This window comes from Natator depressus, chromosome 8, assembly GCF_965152275.1.
Source record: "Natator depressus isolate rNatDep1 chromosome 8, rNatDep2.hap1, whole genome shotgun sequence".
In the NCBI taxonomy this organism is placed as follows: domain Eukaryota; kingdom Metazoa; phylum Chordata; order Testudines; family Cheloniidae; genus Natator; species Natator depressus.
The window spans coordinates 78195386-78211444 of NC_134241.1; the positions used below are offsets into that span (position 1 = coordinate 78195386).

The window sequence follows — 16059 nt, forward strand, 5'->3', positions numbered from 1 at the left end:
CATTTCAAATAAAGAAGTTGTTTGTTGTTTGTTTTTTGGCTTTCACCAAGAAGGTTGGTGGTGATTTGACGTCTAACGTAGTGAATGCCAGTGAAAATGAGGTAGGATCAGAAGAGATTAAAATAGGGAAAGAACAAGATAAAAATTACTTGGACAAATTAGATGTCTTCAAGTCACCAGGGCCTGATGAAATGCATCCTAGAATACTCAAGGAGTTGACTGAGGAGATATCTGAGCCATTAGCGATTATCTATGAGAAGTCATGGAAGACGGGAGAGATTCCAGAAGACTGGAAAAGGGCAAATATAGTGCCCATCTATAAAAAGGGAAATAAGGACAACCCCGGGGAATTACAGACCAGTCATCTTAACTTCTGTACCCGAAAAGATAATGGAACAAATAATTAAGCAATTAATTTGCAAAAATCTAGAGGATAATAAGGTGATAGGTAACAGTCAGCATGGATTTGTAAAAAACAAATCTTGTCAATCCAACCTGATAGCTTTCTTTGACAGGGTAACAAGACTTGTGGATGGGGGGAAATGGTAGATGCGGTATAACTTGACTTTAGTAAAGCTTTTGATACTGTCTCACATGACAATCTCATGAACAAACTAAGGCAATGCAACCTAGATTGAGCTACTATAAGGTGGGTGCAAAACTGGTTGGAAAACTGTTCCCAGAGAGTAGTTATCAGTGGTTCACAGTCAGGCTGGAAGGGCATAATGAGTGGGATCCCGCAGGGATCAGTTCTGGGTCCAGTTCTGTTCAATATCTTCATCAGTGATTTAGATAATGGCATACAGAGTACACTTATAAAGTTTGCAGATGATAACAAGCTGGGCGGGATTGCAAGTGCTTTGGAAAATAGGATTGAAATTCAAAATGATCTGGACAAACTGGAGAAATGGTCTGAAGTAAATAGGATGAAATTCAGTAATGACAAATGCAAAGTACTCCTTTTAGGAAAGAACAATCAGTTGCAAACACATAAAATGGGAAATGACTGCCTAGGCAGGAGTACTGCGGAAAGGGATCTGGAGGTCATAGTGGACCACAAGCTAAATATGAGTCAACAGTGTAACGCTGTTGCAAAAAAAGTGAACATCATTCTGGGATGTATTAGCAGGAGTGTTGTAAGCAAGACAAAAGAAGTAATGCTTCCGCTCTACTCCACTCTGATTAGGCCTCAGTTCTGGGTGCCACATCTCAGAAAGGATGTGGACAAATTGGAGAGAGTCCAGAGAGAAGCAACAAAAATGATTAAAGGTCTATAAAACATGACCTATGAGGGAAGACTGAAAAAAATGGGTTTGTTTAGTCTGGAAAAAAGAAGATTGAGAGGGGACATGATAACAGTTTTCAAGTATGTAAAAGGTTGTTACAAGGAGGAGGAAGAAATTTTTTTTTCCTCTTAACCTCTGGTGATAGGACAAGAAGCAATGGGCTTAAATTGCAGCAAGGGAGGTTTAGGTTGGACTTTAGGAAAAAATTCCTGTCAGGGTGGTTAAGCACTGGAACAAATTGCTGAGGGAAGTTGTGGAATCTCCATCATTGGAGATTTTTAAGAGCAGGTTAGACAAACACCTGTCAGGGATGGTCTAGATAATACTTAGTCCTGCCTTGAGTGCAGGGGACTGGACTAGATGACCTCTCAAGGTCCCTTCCAGTTCTATGATTCTATACTTTGAAACATTCCCTCTCAGTATTTACAACGCAAACATTGCAGCATTGTGCTAGTATATGATGAGATACAGAATGTGAACTTGACTGTGCTACAAAGGAGGATGAGAGCCAAGGAAGCAGTGTGGAGATCTTGGGCCTCCAAAAAGCTTCTCCTGTGTCCTGTGGATATCCTGCATCTGAAAGGCTAGGTTTATGGGGCAAAGTGCCCTGTTCGTCAAGAGGCAGGGCTAACCCTGCCAAATGATTTGGAGGAAGAATCACAAAATCTTCTGTCACTTCGATGGATATTTCCAACATAGGGGAATAGGAGGCCTGAACGTTATATAATTCGAAAAGCAATGAAGCTATTATTCCTGGAAAGTCAAGAACATGCAAGTGGCTTTAAATTCAATAACATTGCACTGAATATGATGGGAAAATGAATTTTTAAAAATCTGCCTCACTAACTGATACAATTCTTCAAAGTAACATTTGATTGGACTTGCAGGCTGCAAACAGAAGTGCGCAACAGCACCTTAAGAAGCAGGCTGCCAAGAAAGATAAAGTCAAAATTGCAGAAATTCGCACAGATCCAGCTGCTCAATATCAATCCAGTTCATCCTCATCATTGTCCTCATCATCATCTTCCTCCTCCTCCTCCTCTTCTGTTGGTGACAAATACAGGAATACAGACATGAAAGACAAAACATGGCAACCTAGACAAAGGGAAGGAAGCAGCAGCAGCGACAGCAGCAGGAGCAGTGACAGTAGTAACAGCAGAAGCTGCAGTAGCGGTGAAGAGGATCATGCTGCAAACAAGGAACAGCAAGGGAAAAGTGACAAACCAGTGAGGAGCTGTAGCAGCAGCAGTGACAGCGAGTATTCCAAACAGCAGGTAACTCATTCGGACTCTTAGGTCTGTATGAATTATACTTCTGGTAATAGTTACGTTACTTTATGCACTTTGTTATAATAAATCAGGAAATTATGCATTATGAATTAATTATATAGGGACCAATTCGGCCCCGTCACAGGAGTAACTTCACTGAATTGAATGAGAGTTACACTCACATAATTGAGGGCAGAATTAGACCTAGAGAGTCCAATGGCATTAGTAGAATTTACTCTTACTTCCCTCTTTATACAAGAGAGTTTCTACAGAGAGTGAGGCTGGAAATTAGAAGCATATGGAGCACTGGGCAAAGTAATAAAAATATATTGTACAGTATTGCTCTCTGCCATCATGGTGATAGATTAGGTGACCTAATATAGATCTCTTCCATCTCTAACTTCTGAGATTCTCTGAGTCACTCAGATTTGAGTGTTGCATATATTTTATTACTGAAATTATTACCTAATGTTTTGCCATATTTTGTGCTGCACCTTTTGGAGCAGTAACCCAAAGTAGCTTTTATGGGAGTCAACACTGCCACGGATTTCCATCTATTGTAAAATTCTCATACTAGTAAAGGAAAGATATAATTAGTGAGTTATTATATTAAATAATATAATTAAATAATATATAAATTATTATAACTCTCTTTCTTGCTAGTATAGAAGTACTGTGCCTTGGGTTGTCATTGAATAGCTCTTACTACTATGTCCAATAAAGGTGGGTTAACGGAACCTAACAGATATGCTTGCACATGATGCATAGTGCATTGCTAAGTGAGTAGTCCCATTAAAATAAATGGGACCACTTGTGAAGTGCTACTCAACATGTATAAAAGTATCTGAATCAGGCCTATAGCAATTTTTGGTTTGTGTTGTCAGCAGATTGCATCCTGTACTGCTTAGGTCCTGATTCTGCTGTCCTGATGCATGTGTAGTAGAGCCTTTCTCTGCAGGTAGTTCCATTCATCTCAACAAGGCCATGGGTAAAATTTTCAACAGCACCTAAGTGATTTAGGAACCAAAGTCCTATCTTCAAAAGTGACATAGACATTTAGGAACCTATGTTCCACTGAAAGTTAATGGGACTTGGGGACGTTTGAAAATTTTACTCTATGTGCATAGTCAGGTATTACACAATGTAAGAATGACAGACAGAATCTGGACCTTAATGAATATAATGTTTTCTCTGTGCAGTGTAAATCTGCTGAGCAGATCTGTTTGTTGACATAAATTATTATGGTTTTAAAAGTTAAAATGTATTTGTTTAAGAAGGCAGTTATTTTATTAACTAAATTTCAGTTTGATACAATGAAAGAATCTGATCCTGTGCTGTTTGATTTCATTATGAGTTTTGAATGAATAAAGAATGCAGGCTCAATCCCAAATCTTGTTAATCTAAAAGATCTGTTCTTTGTCAGGTCACATTTCTATTCCATGTTTCCTTCTGTTAGACTGAAATTGCTCTTGTAAAAGATTTTTTCCATTATTGTTTTACTTGTTTAGTGTTTGATCCTGCTCCCCTGGAAGTCAATGGCAAAACTCCCAATGACTTCAATGGGCTGGATCACATGCTTAAAGGATTTCCCTGTATTTCTGGATAGGATTCTGCCGAGTACTGCACATAGCATGTTTTTTTTAATAAAGACCATTCCTTTAACAAATATTAATTTATGTGACATGCAGTGTAGTACTTTACTTTACTTTTAAAAATGATCCAACTGACTTTTTCTCCTGTGACTTTAGCCTAAATTCTTGGGAGACAGTAAACCTCCAATACTGGCTGTTATTCTTCGTGCTATTCGGAATGACAGAAAGCTGGCAGGCTTCCAGCTTGTGTTGTACACAGACTTACACTCCACAACACCCAGGATACAAGTGTTTGTGTCAAACATCTCAGAATCAAGTATATGGAAACTCTGCGCTGATGCTTCAATAGTAAATTCTTACAAAGCAGTGGTAAGGTTCAAACATAATCTGACCAACAGTAAATGTTTTATATTGATATTACTATGTTTTTATATTTTAAATTGAAAATAAAAGTAATTATTCCTCTCTCTTAGGGTTATCTAAAATGGGGTCAGGATTGCCAGGACTACAGGATTGCTGGAAAAGTTGTAACTGGCCAATTTGCTGATTACCCAGCCACACAGATCAAGCTAGAGTGGCCTAAAGTTCCTTCAAGAATCAAAATAGCTGCAAGATGGTGAGATTTGACTCATCATTTTTTGAAATCTAAATTCTTTACTTATTTTACAACATAATCAAACTTGGAGAATGCATATTCAGCAATGAGCATTCAACCATTACAGGCGCAATCCTGCAGTTCCCACACAGGCAAAACTCCTGAATGTGGAAATTTTCGAAGGATTAGACCACACATTGGTCTCTCCTATTTTATTTAGTCTCCAATTCACTTTTTTTTTAGTGTAATCCTTAGCATGAGTCTCTCTTAGAGCAGCACAATAGGTCCATTTGAAACACAAAGTTCATTAAATACTGATTAGAGTACATTAATGTGGCAGGTTTCAGAGTGGTAGCTGTGTTAGTCTGTATCAGCTAAAACACCGAGGCGTACTTGTGGCACCTTAGAGATTAACAGATTTATTTGGGCATAAGCTTTCGTGGGCTGAAACCCACTACATGAAAAAATGGGTGTTGCCATACCAACCGTAATGAGACCAATTAATTAAGGTGGGCTATTATCAGTTTTTCAATTCTGCAGTTTCTCAAGAAACTGCAGAATTGGAATTAATTTGCAAACTGGACACCATAAAATTAGGCTTGAATAAAGACTGGGAGTGGATGGGTCATTACACAAAGTAAAACTATTTCCCCATGCTAATTTTTCCCCCTACTGTTACTCACACCTTCTTGTCAACTGTTTGAAATGGGCCATCCTGATTATCACTACAAAAGGTTTTTTTCTCCTGCTGATAATAGCCCACCTTAATTAATTGGTCTTGTTACAGTTGGTATGGCAACACCCATTTTTTCATGTGTGTATATATATCTTCCAACTGTATTTTCCACTGCATGCATACAAAGAAGTGCGTTTTAGCCCACGAAAGCTTATGCCCAAATAAATTTGTTAGTCTCTAAGGTGCCACAAGTACTCCTTGTTTTTTAATTAATGTGGCAATGATTATAAGAAAATGGTGCATTGCTAGATTCAGAATAGGTTTCTTTTATGGGTTCACAGCCACACTACAGTGGGTTTTTTTCAATGTTGTCCAACATGGAGACACACAGATGACAACTTCTCTTGATACCTGAATACATACATGTACATGTTAGTTAGAGACACTGGGATAGTAGCTGCCTGGTTAACAAATTACCACCAGATGCTTGAGGAGAACATAGTTTAAACTAGGTTGGATTACTTGGTTAGGCTGATATCTGCTCTTGCTACCCTAGATAGAAACTATCCAATGGGATACCTGGAAAATTCTGTTCTGAATGCATTTTTTCATGTACAATACATGCACTTATTGTGGAGGATGAACAGGGGACGGAGTGTAACAGAGTTCATTCTTATTCTTTTGGAGGCAACACTTGTTTTGAGGCAATTTTTTGTATTGCTTATTTAGGACCCAAACCTATAATAGGGACTGATGATGAGGTCCTCATCTTTTCACAGTGAGAATCCAAGTGAGCGTAAGGGCCCATGCTAATGAATCCTGTTAACACATAGTGGGGCTTTAATAACAAGCTGTCTGTTTTTTAGGTATTTAATGGATTGGGGGTGCCCAATTCTCAACATTGAATGTCTTTAACGCTGCTTGGCTATCCCACCCCGCTTACTGCATGCTGCCATGCGGCCTCCTGAATTCAGTAGCAATTTTCAGTGTTTTTGATACTGCTGCCTCTCCTGCCCTGCACTGTACCACATACTAACATGCACTGCTTGGTGACAGGCTTGCTCTCTAACCGATGCCAAATACAGCATTTACTTCATTATGAGTGTTTCGGTATGAATGGAATTTAAATAAAACTCTCCACAGAAAATCAATTACATCACTTATTCCCTCTTCCAGGTTTTACACATTTGTTCCAGGAGTTGCATACATGTTTGGATTTTCCCAAAGGGAACAGAACAATCCCTCTCAACAGGCTACTCTGGTTGTGGCTCTAACTTCTCCAAGAACCTGTGATGTTGCTCTCAAGCTACCTGATGTAAATATTTTACTTTTTTTATTTTTTTTAAAAAGAGGTTTGCCAGAGAATTTAGCGCTCACAAAATTGAAGGTTAAGAGTTTTGGCTTGAGCCACAAATATTTTTTTCAGTTTATATAAACAGGAATAAACTCCTATTCTACGCTCTTGCTGCTTTTACATAATTTTGTTTCATAATAAAAATATCTTGTAATTGACTTTTCCCTACTCAAATGGATAAAAAACAAATCAGCAAATAAAATAGCGCCAGCCTAACAAATACACAAAGAAACAAACAACTAACTAACTAACAAAAAACAGTTCAGCCTTCAGAGTATCACCTCCTCAAATATCCGGGAAGAGAACAGCATGCTTGGAAGGTTGACAAATCCAGGCTCTGTTGAGCCAAGAACAGGGAGAACACATTTCTGTTGAGGACCCCTGACAGATAATGTCCTATCAGCAGCCCTTTCAAAATGATATAGCTCCAGTCTGAGGCTTCACTGATCTTGATTCTGGTAGTTCAGACCTGGGAAGTTTCTCTCTCATGTAAACAGGTCCCAAGCCATTTGGGCAGTGGAGGTCTGTGGTATATGTTTCCTCAAAGAGCTCCATTAATGAACCTCAGAGCTAATCTACATCACCTTTTGTTATTCCAGAGACTTCATATGTACCACCTGTGCAGTCATTGTGTAGTGTAGACAAATAGGGACTTCCATTCCTTTTCACTTGTGACCCATGTAGATTTCGATCAGTGAAAAGATAATGCATAACACAGCCCCCTTTGAATAGTACCATAAAAATACTGGTTTTGCAGAAATTTGGCATAGTCTATATTCTAATCTGTTTTCTGTTTCCTTTTCAGCTCACAATTTATGGCAGAGACATTAGCCTTCCACTGCCACTCCCTTTAGAGCCACATATATCAACTTCAGTGCTGCAGTATCCTGCTTGGAATTTCTTCACTAAAATACCATCCTCAGTCATTGACAGTCTAAAAGGTCAGTAATTAATCATCTTCAAAGGCATGCACTACTATCTTCATTTTTTTTTCATTACTTGGAATTATTTTACATTTATTAAAAAATAAATTGAACTGCAAATAAAAACTTTACATCTATAATCAAGGTGAGCTAGGTTGCACAGGTGTAAATGAGAGCAGAATTTGGCTCAGTGTACCATATGTTGTACTAATGACTACAAATATTCAAATCCAGGTCAGGAATTAAGGTTTGATTCTGCCCATTGACAGCAGTGAAAAACACACATTCTCCCAAATTTGCACATTATTTTGTGTCAGATTCATTATCTCTTAAGAATCCTGGGATAAAATTAGATTGGAATGTATGGCCAAGATTTACAAGTGATCAATAATTTTGAGTACTTCGGTGTTTGGGCAAGCAACTTTAGACTCCTTAAAAAGCACCCAAAATCACTTCTGCAAATCTTGGCCATAATCTCACCTCCTTTATTTGTGTTTTTAAGGGTTTACTTTTTCAATAATGAAATATTAAGGACCCAGTTGTGCGATCCTTTCTCAGGTAAAATCTTCAATGAAAGGGCCAAATTATGCACTGGTGCAAATGGACACAATTCATCTGAAGTCAATAGATTTGTATCACAGCTGAATTTGGCCCAATGTGGAGGACTGCAGAATTGGTCTCTACATTTGTTTCAGAAACTTAATAAGAAAACATATAGGAGCCAATTCTGCTCTCAGTTACACGAGCGTAAACCCACTGGGACAAATTCCCATGATTTTACTTTATTGAAGTCAAAGCTGATTAGAGCTGGTAGGAAAATTTCTGAGAATGCCATTTCAGTGAAAAGTGGGTTGGGGAGAATGCTGATATTCTGAGGATTTGGTTTTAACCAGCACTAATTCAGATAAAACTCAGTATAATCAATAAACCCATATAAGATGTCAAATACTCTGTCATGGAACTCCATCTTCTGGTGCTACTTCTCTGAAGTCAATGATGTGGTAATTATTATTAACAGGGTGAGATAAATTCTGCTCTTATTTACATCACATCAAGGTTACTGTGGTCAATAGGCCAAATTTATAGGATTGCACCAGAGCAAGTAAGAGCAGAATTTATCTCAGTGTTCGTAATGGTCATATTTCTGCTTGCCTGTGTGCAGTGCTGGGCCAAATGCTGCTCTCACACTGGAGCCAATATGAAATTATTCAATAGAATGGGGTTACTTTGAATTTATGCTAGCGTCGGCAAGAACAGAAACTGGCCGAACAAATTAAAAAAACAATTACTACATTTGAACACCTAAAATGAAAAAAGCTCACTAATGGTGGGCTTTTTTTTCAGGTCATTGTTCAGTCTCCCAAAACATGATCACAACCTTCAATGAAGTTGAATTCAACTACTCAATGCCTGCAAATTGCTACCATGTCTTGGCCCAAGATTGTAGCCCAGAACTGAAATTCCTGGTGATGATGAAGAAAGCTGAAGAGTCTGCTGACCTTAAAGCAATCAATATCAAACTTGCCAGTCAGTAAGTAATTCCAGAGAATGTGGCAATTAGATGCTAAAACGATCACAAGGGAATTTGAGGATTAATGGGGATTGATAATGGCAGAGGGCCCATCCAATGGCTATTGAAGTCAATTGAAAGACACCCAGAGCTTTACACCTGTAGGTCATTTTTTTAAATGCAGCTGAGGTTTGTACTAACCAAAAATCTTTAGCACCTGACAGCTGTTCATTAAACTATGAGAAATTAGTTGGTTGTCTCAGTCCAGTTCTTAGGGAGCAAGTACAAGGATTGCAGTTATACTAGTTAGCATCGGGCTTGACAATCTCGGCAGAGCGGACACGTTTGAATGTAGGTGGAAACTGAACTACTCTCTCATTTTAGAGGTGATCCGTTATTTGATGCCTAATGTTCCACATCCATAATCAAGTCAATTTAGGACACACATTGTCTTATATTGCAGCAGCAACTGTGCAGAATTGCACACTGTAATAGAAAAGTTTGATATTATAAAGTGTGTACAATTATGTACCACAAAAAACAATAAGGGAGATTATTTCCTTGAAATGTAGGTGGTCTCCTCTAGTATAAGGTATAAGTTGGGGCAGCATAGGGAAGCTTACAGTGTGCTGTACCTGTTTTGTGGCAAAATAAAAGGTTGCAGGCTCCAAGTCTGTCGGTTTAGCGCAGTGGTTCTCAAACTTTTGTACTGGTGACCCCTTTCACACAGCAAGCCTCTGAGTGTGAACCCCTTTATAAATTAAAAACACTTTTTTTATATTGAACATTATTATAAATGCTGGAGGTGAATTGTGGTTTTGGGGTGGAGGCTGACAGCTCACAACCCTCCATGTAATAACCTCGTGACCCCCTGATGAGTCACGACCCCCAGTTTGAGAATCCCTGGTCTAGCACCTTTTGCATTAGGGGCGTTCTCTGTGACAGTGGAGAATTTTTCCATTCCCTTGTCATTTCATGCATCCTGGAGGCGTTCCTCTAGGAAACATCCACCGACTCCTCACAGAGCAGTGGGTGCTGTCCGGGGTTCCCTGCTCGCTGTCCGCATACAGTGCCCTTGTTTTACACTTTGGACCTGCGCTCCCATTCCTGTTTGTATTATGTTTTGTCCCAAGTAATCATTTGTATCCTGGATCTTATGGTCCCTTTCTCACCTGATGGGGGTGAGCCTTTAGTTTGGTGGGCTCTGTCTACTGCTCCCTAGAATTCAAATAGGCTATCACCTTTCAGGAGTGGTGAGCTCATTTGGGAACATTTGAAAAAAGTGACTGAATCTCCATTCTTATGGATCATTTTTATTTTAAAGTGGTAATTTAATAAGGAAACAGTCTTTTATTTTCTGACTCTGTTAAAAATTCTTATTTAAACATTATGAACAGTGTATCATGATTGCTAAAATATTTTGGGGGAACTAAACTGTTCATGGTAAATGTAATGTCTAAATAAAATTTTAAAACATATTTTTCCTGGGGAAAAATGCTACAATATGTAGTATTTTCAGATAATTAGATCATAATTTTGCCACAGAGAACCCAATTTTCTTGTGGAATGTGGAGCACCATCAACTCACTTTAATTATTATAGAAGTATCTGTTTAGCTCCTATAGTGTGTTGGGGTACTTCACTTCAGGGTGGTAAAGGAACTCAGGACCCTGCAGGGTCAGAGCTACAGTGTTTATGAATTGTGAGTTAACTAGCACAAAAGGGAAACATTCCTTTAAACCAGGGGTGGGCAAACTTTTTGGCCCTAGGGCCACATCTGGGTATGGAAATTGTATGGTGGGCCATGAATGCTCACTAAATTGGGGGTTAGGGTGAGGGAGGGGGTGAGGGCTGTGGCTGCAGGCTCGGGGTGGGGCAAGAAATAAGTTCAGGGTGTGGGAGGAGGCTCCGGGCTGGGACAGCAGGTTAGGGTGTGGGGGGGTGGTGAGGGCTCCGGCTGGGCGTGCGGGCTCTGGGGTTGGGCTGGGGATGAGGGGTTTGGGATGCGGGAGGCTGGGACTGAGGGATTCGGAGCGCAGGAGGGGGTTGGGGTATGGGAGGAGGTCAGGGGTGCAGGCTCCAGGCAGCACTTACCTCAAGCAGCTCCTGGAAGCAGCGGTATGTCCCCACTCCAGCTCCTAGGCAGAGGCACGGCCAGGCAGCTCTGCGCGCTGCCCCATCTGCAGGCACTGCCCCAGGAGCTCTCATTGGCTGCAGTTCCCAGCCAATGGGAGCTGCAGGGGCAGCACACGGAGCTACCTGGCCGCCCCATGCATAGGAGCCGGAGGAAGGGCATGCTGCTGCTTCCAGGAGCTGCGCAGAGCCACAGCACATGTGGAGCGGGGCAAGCCCCCGACCCCACTCCCCAGTGGGAGCTCGAGGGCTGAATTAAAAGATCTGATGGGTTGGACCGTAGTTTGCAGGCCTTAGTTTGCCCACCCCTACTTTAAACTAATTTTGTTCTGTTTTTAAAGTGAGATTGACATGTATCCTTCAAATGGACTCATCCAGCTGATGATTAATGGTGTTCAAACCCCAGCACAGATTCTCCCATACACATCTAATTCTGGTACGTGACACAGAATATTTTATATTGCATTTAATCTTTCCTGCTATATATTTGAAGAAGAAAGAGGGAGAACCACACCAGGCAGGTCAGCCCCATAAATGTAGCAGCAGTATTTTAATTAAAACCCAACAATATTATCTGACTTGTGGCTGGGGAATAATATTTAAGAGCGTGGTTCTGCAGAACTCTCTCAGGATAAAATTCACCCTGATCTAGAGAGCCTGACTAAGGCCCTCGGCACTACTTAAGAATTCCATTGGCGGTAGGCAAGGAACAGACAGACCATGACAGAGGAATGTGTACAGGGTGGCCTGTGCACCCTCTGCATGCCACACTGTGATTCTTTGTACTGGCTCCACCAAGACTGTTTTGGAGGGCAGCAAAAAAGATGGGCAAAAAACAGGGACACTAGATCTGCATAATCTTGCACCCCGAGTTTATCCAAAAACATAAATATATTGTTTGGGTAAAATGAAACTTTTCATTGCACCCAAAATGAAAAGGTTTCAAGCATTTGTAAACATTATTGATTTTTTTTAACAATAAAAATTGAAGATTTTGATTCAAAAAGTCATTTTAAATAAAACATTTCATTTTGAAAATGTTGAAACCAAACATTTTGATTTTTTTTTTTTTAGTTTTTTTCCTGACCAAAACAGTTTGGCAAAACTGACATGGATTTGTTAAATGTTTTGGTGAAGCCAAATCTGCATTTTTTTGTCCCAAAAGTTTTTTGTACAAAAAATTAGCCCCGCTCTATTTGTCGAAATGGAGCAATGGAGTACAGCAGCTACAGTATTGCAGCATCTTGGCTAACATATTGGCCACCGTGTGGGGTGGGGAGGTGTTGCCAAGTGTCTCTGGGATTCTGCCAGAGCAGCGGTCATTTTTAATTGTGCCCCATTCCTGTTCTGCATGCCTGGACTCTAGGCAATTGGCACAATCTGATCCCATTTTTTTATTATAGTTTCCAATATTTATGTTTTCTGATTTGGGGGGGTTTGTTTGTTTGAAACAAATAATGGCTCACTTAAACAGTTAAAATGGATCATACTGGTGTTTTAAAAATTATTTCCCACAAATTATATTAAAAAATTTGCTTCTTTCTGTGGCATGCAGCCAGAACAATGTTAGGGCATGCCATTCCTCTCTATAGACAACTGTCATCACTATAGGAATTGTACAGTTTGACTGTATTCAGTGTATATTTTATAACAGCTATTCTCAAATTGATTTAATATGTAATAATTACTGTGTTATTCCCTGATCCTGCAATCAGATCTCTTGACAAAGACCCTCATTGGACCTGCTTGCAGGATCAGAGCCTAACAAAGCAATATTAATTTGGCACCTTTACTTCTTTGGGGTTTTGTACAGGGGCTGAGGTACTCATTTGCCAATCTGATTTCAGGATTGAGGTTTCAGAGACTTGTCAATTTAAGAGCCTGATCCAAATGCCATTGAAGTTAACAGGAGACTCTTCCTTAAATGGGAGTTGGATCAGGCTCTAAAAGAGTGACTTTTGCCTTCAAAGAAAGATCAATTTGCTATTATGTTGCAGATGCACACATACTGATCAGCAGTGAGAAGGACGGCTTGTCAGTAAAAGCCCCAGAGTATGGCATAGATAAACTTTATTACGATGGACATACACTTAAGGTACAGTACTTTTTTCTTCACTGTTAGTGTTTTTGTTTTTATAAATAAACATTTAAATTGACCTTTCCTTTGTTTTCATACAGATTCAAGTTGGTTTCTGGATGGCTGGAAAAACATGTGGTATTTGTGGAAAATATGACGGCGAGAGTAAACAGAAATATCAAATGCCTAGTGGCTATGTAGCTAAAGATGCAGTGAGCTTTGCTCAATCTTGGATTCTCTCAGAAGAGCCCTGTGCTGGAGGTATGAAGATTCTAAAATATATTTGTGCTATTACCATGAGTCACAAGTGAATAGCTTCAAGAATAGCTACAATATTTAGATATATGTGCTATACTGGATCCAAGTTCTAAAGCAGAGGTGGACAATAGAGTACCTGACAATCTGCTACGAGTGCATGCTTTTCACTATCAATGTGACTGGTGCTCACAGATAAAAGAAAGTACATTTTCCTGAGATTGGTAGTTTATTGCAAGGTCTTGTGTTGTTGCATTGTTATACCAGGTTAGTGTTTTATCATGCATCTACATGAGGGATGTGTGTGTGCTAAATCATATAAACACAAAAATGACTTTTTGCAATGTAAGTCAGGTAGGGACCAGTAAATGCCTATGAAAAACAGATATTCTTTAAAGGCATTTTATTGGGCATATCTTCATTGCTGATTTGTATTCTACTACTTTCATGTTTTTATTGTCTATCAAAAATATAAAGTTTCTCTCTCCTAATTACACTGAACTGATTAGGAGCTATAGAGGGACAACATTTTAATGGATAGAGGGTGGGGGCACATGACATCTTGCCATGATGTACAAAAACATATTAGCAGCTACACCCTGTAAGAAGTCAGAATGCCCTCTATGGCCAAAGGCGGTGTGATGTGACATGGAAGAAAAGGAATGTAATTGTGCCCCAAGGTGAGCAGCATGTAGTCCGTCCATGTTGCCAGGAGCAGGTCAGGCATGTGCATCACACTTGCACAAAGGAGCAACCCTACTCTGCAAAGCATAACACCTGCCCTGCCCTGTCTTGGCCTGTTACTGCAGGATGCCTCTTGTTACAGACATGTAGTTGTTATCCCGTTGGCATTCTTCAGGGCAGAATTTAGTGCCTGATCCTCCTCCTCCTGAAATCAATGGTAAAACTCCCATCAACTTCAATGGGAGCAAATTTAAAATATTATTTATCACTGATCTAGTTTGTTTAGATCTCTTTGATTTCACTGATTCTTCTATATAATGCTCAGTTGTAGCTGGGGAAATGTATATGCTTTCTAGAGCTTATGTTTTAAAATCCAATTATTTGACTTCTTGTAGCTTGTAAACTGCAGCACACACTCATCAAAATTGAGAAGCCAGTTGGTTTTGAAAACGTGGCCTCAAAATGCTATTCAGTCGAGCCAGTTTTGCGCTGTGTGAAAGGATGTTCAGCAACTAGAACTGCCCCCGTCTTTGTTGGTTTCCATTGTGTGCCAGCTGGTAAGTCTCAAAACTCCATACCTTTTCAGGAGGTGTATCATGGATGTCCGATTGTTAGACTCCATGAAGACTTAGCATCCCCTGTCCCATCGGCTATGGGAGGAAGTGCATCAGTCCAGGCTACAGCCTCCTTTGACACTGTTATTCATGTTGTTCAAAGAGTTTACCAAGAATCTTCAGCACAAAGAAGAGAGGATGTGTTATTTCTAATGTGAAAAAAGCCCCAAATACCCCCAAACCCTAAATTTTGGGAGGAATAAAAAAGCAGTAAAGTCTACTTGCAGAGCAATGTTACTTCAACATGGGTAAGGGTAGGAGAAGCTAGCCTAAATGATTTTTAAAAGTGTATTGTCTTAAAAAAATAAGATTCCAAATAATGATGCTCATTAAAATGACAAGCTTGACCCTGGAGTCTTTCTGCATTCAAAACTCTCATTGAGTTCAGTGGGAGTTGGACCTGCATAAAGACTGGTTCCTACAACTTTTTTTTAGTTTTTTATTGCTTTGGCCTAGGGTTTTGAGATGTTTGCTTTACTCTTCAAGTAATCAAAATGCAGATTTTGAAACTGTATAATCATGGATAATCCATTTGAATTAGCACATTTGAGTCCAGAGAAAGTATACAAATAACTTTCGCATCACTTCCCCTCCCCCCATTTTCTTATTTTCAGACTCCACAACCAGCTTTGATGAAGAGCACATTAGGTTAGACCAGAAGTCTGAGGATCTGGAGAACACAGTTGATGCTCATACAATGTGTTCCTGTGAACAACTACAGTGTGCAGCATGACACTACATTTCACAGAGTTAGATACCCCTAATGGCGGGGTTTTTTTTGATGTATGTATACTCGTTCTCTGCAATTATGGACACATTACTTTGTTTCAGACAGTGAAGGTAACACTGAATTATTTTATAAAATGATTTCTCAATGTAATATTTTAAAATTTTGAAAACAATTCTGGTTACCCTTAATAAATATTTGTACTTTAAATTAAACAGTTGTTCAGGTTTATTTTTTGACTACACAATTATTTTGTCACAGAGAAATAAAACGCTTCATTATATTATTGCGCTATGCAGCAACCTTCAGCCGTCATTTAAAGCTACATTTTTAAAAGTTGCCTCCAGGGCCCAATCCTGCAACTG

General features: G+C 39.5%; 1 protein-coding gene across 1 annotated transcript in view; it reads left to right on the plus strand.

Moving 5' to 3' along the window:
- LOC141993015 (vitellogenin-2-like) overlaps nt 1-15700 on the plus strand; it is a 33354-nt gene extending 17654 nt beyond the window's left edge. Inside the window, exons 23-33 of the mRNA XM_074962356.1 lie at nt 2174-2560; nt 4303-4515; nt 4620-4762; nt 6594-6732; nt 7577-7712; nt 9039-9225; nt 11679-11773; nt 13335-13432; nt 13516-13675; nt 14749-14910; nt 15582-15700. Of these exons, the coding sequence (XP_074818457.1) occupies nt 2174-2560; nt 4303-4515; nt 4620-4762; nt 6594-6732; nt 7577-7712; nt 9039-9225; nt 11679-11773; nt 13335-13432; nt 13516-13675; nt 14749-14910; nt 15582-15700 (1839 nt within the window). The remainder of the gene's footprint in view (nt 1-2173; nt 2561-4302; nt 4516-4619; nt 4763-6593; nt 6733-7576; nt 7713-9038; nt 9226-11678; nt 11774-13334; nt 13433-13515; nt 13676-14748; nt 14911-15581) is intronic.
- The last annotated feature ends 359 nt before the right edge of the window (nt 15701-16059 follow it).